The following is a 2,274-nucleotide window of genomic DNA, read 5'->3' as shown; positions in this document are numbered from 1 at the left end:
GGAATAATAAAGGAGAGCGGCTCCTGCTTTATATTGGCATCATTGACATTCTCCAGTCTTACAGGTGAGGAGCACATGGATCCCAAATGCAGACGGCCACTCACATTCGTGTTTTAAATGGGTTTGTCACCATGTTTTAACTGAAGCAAGAACTAAGGCTGGCTTCTTACTGCATTGGTTTTCAGATGGCATGTTTCCTAGATTTTTTGCTTCCTTCCCTGACTTTAATGTTACACCATTTCCCCAAACATAGTATATATCTCCCATGGAAAGCTGAGTCAGTCCTTGGAAGCACCACTGTAGAGTATGCCATCTGGCTGGCTGCTCGTGAAAAACCTGTGAGATGAGTCATGGTCCACATTGGGATTGAACTGGAAACATGTTCTCCTTTTCCCTGGAGGGAAAACAAGAGCGTCACTGTGTTCTGTAAATGTACTAGCCTGTGGACCTAAGAGGCTGTGCAGTGGTGATGAGGGTGGAGCTAGAAATGGTAGACCATGATTTTATTCCTGTAAAATCGAGGTGCTCATAAGGACTATATAATACTTGATTGACTATTTCAGTATTAGCCAATTTTAGCTACCCTTTCCAGGGTTGTCCATCTGTCCACCAGCTTTCCTTTTACAGTACACATTCTTGCCCCTAATTTGCCAGAGGCACTTAAGCTGCCCTGTTTCCATGATGAATAACTGACGTAGAAACAGCACTGGGCTCCATGCTGAACAAGCACTGTTGGGCCTGTTCTTTGGAAAACCAGTACACCATAGTAGGTATGCTTTCCCAGCTTCTGTCTTTTCAAGGTTTTTTAGTAGCATTGCCCCTTTAGTCTCTTAAAGTAGAAAGCTTTTAAAGTCATTCATTTTAAAACTGAGTATGTGATACAGATTTTTCTTGGCAGGTTTGTTAAAAAGTTGGAACATTCTTGGAAAGCGCTGGTACACGACGGGGTAAGTAGCAGTCAGCTAGAGGCTCTCCACCCTGCCTCTGTGTCTCTCACTTGTGATTTGCCCCCGTTTCTTCTTTTTATTTCATTTTGTATTTGTGGGTTTTACTCTTCTGCTAGGGTTTTAGTCTGGGGAAACATGGGTCATAGATTGGAGGTCCTCTTCTGGCCTCCCTGTGTCTAACTCTGTAGCCATGTCGTCTGCTCTGCAGGACACCGTATCAGTGCATCGCCCAGGCTTCTATGCTGAACGGTTCCAGCGCTTCATGTGTAACACAGTGTTCAAGAAGATCCCCTGTAAGTGGCTTCTACCAGATGACCCCACAATGGCTCCCTTACCCCAAGAGATGGGGGGCAGGACACCTCTGTCAGGGAGCTGCCAGGGTCAGAGGTCTCGTCTGCTCTACCTACATCCCGTGAGAGCTGCTTTTCGTCCTTGTGTCAGTCACTCTGTCTATCCCAGTCGTTTCCGAGTTGCTGCTTTCCCCCTGGCTCTCCCTACATGTATCATTGAGGTGAGGGCCATTTCTGGGGAATTGGTGGGATTGCAAAAATGTATCATTGCAAATGTAGGATCCACGCCACAGGCTAAGATAGGCAAAGCCAGGCCTGTTCATAACAGAGATAGGCAAGAATGTCACTAGTCTTCCATTTTTCATCTATGTCCCAGGTGCCAAGGAATTCTTAGACTAGACCAGGTGATTGGAGAAGCATTTACTCATTTTTGCTTAGCAAATATTTGTGCTCTCTTCCCTCAACTTTCTTGGTTGGGAAGTGCCAAGGTTCTTTTTTCCAAACTTTCCAGGCTGCTGCCACACAATTCTGCCTCTTTCTTGCCTCTCCTCATCATAGGCAGTAGTCATCCCTTAGTGAGGCAGAGGACCTAAGTATGCCAGATAGTCTTAAGGGGCCTGGGAAAATGCTTTTAGGCTTTTCAGAGTGATAAATAAGTGCAAATTATCACGGTGCTGTGTGTATAATGCTAGGAAAATGCAGTGAAAGGATCATCTTTGTCAGGTTTTACTGGAGGATGCTATTAAAGAGCAAGGGGATTATGGAATAGAGGTCATTTCATCAAGTGGAAGGAAAGCTAGAGGTTGCATGTAGGAGGGAGGATGTGTATGTGTCACCTTTTTTCTAGGTTTTCTCCTTTCCAGAGTGAAATGAACTGAGACCCCTACTCTGAAAGCAATTCCATCTTTGTTGATGTTAACCCTTTTTCCTGCTTTGTAGATGAACAAATTTGGGTGTGTGTGTTGGGGACACTAGCAATTTGTACCTGTGTCTTGGTGACGGTTTCTGAGGTGGTGCTAAGTAGGCTCTCTCGTTCC

At 45.1% G+C, this 2,274-nt stretch overlaps 1 protein-coding gene across 1 annotated transcript in view; it reads left to right on the top strand.

The window, feature by feature from the left end:
* Positions 1-2,274, top strand: part of PIP5K1A (phosphatidylinositol-4-phosphate 5-kinase type 1 alpha) — a gene marked incomplete in the record, with an annotated part of 78,924 nt that overhangs the window by 43,870 nt on the left and 32,780 nt on the right. Inside the window, 3 exon segments of the mRNA XM_027768303.1 lie at positions 1-64; positions 899-947; positions 1,156-1,240. Coding sequence (XP_027624104.1) covers positions 1-64; positions 899-947; positions 1,156-1,240 — 198 coding nt within the window.

The sequence above is a fragment of the Tupaia chinensis genome, unplaced genomic scaffold, assembly GCF_000334495.1.
Source record: "Tupaia chinensis unplaced genomic scaffold, TupChi_1.0 Scaffold145814_1, whole genome shotgun sequence".
In the NCBI taxonomy this organism is placed as follows: domain Eukaryota; kingdom Metazoa; phylum Chordata; class Mammalia; order Scandentia; family Tupaiidae; genus Tupaia; species Tupaia belangeri.
This window is presented reverse-complemented; position numbering and strand designations above follow the sequence as displayed.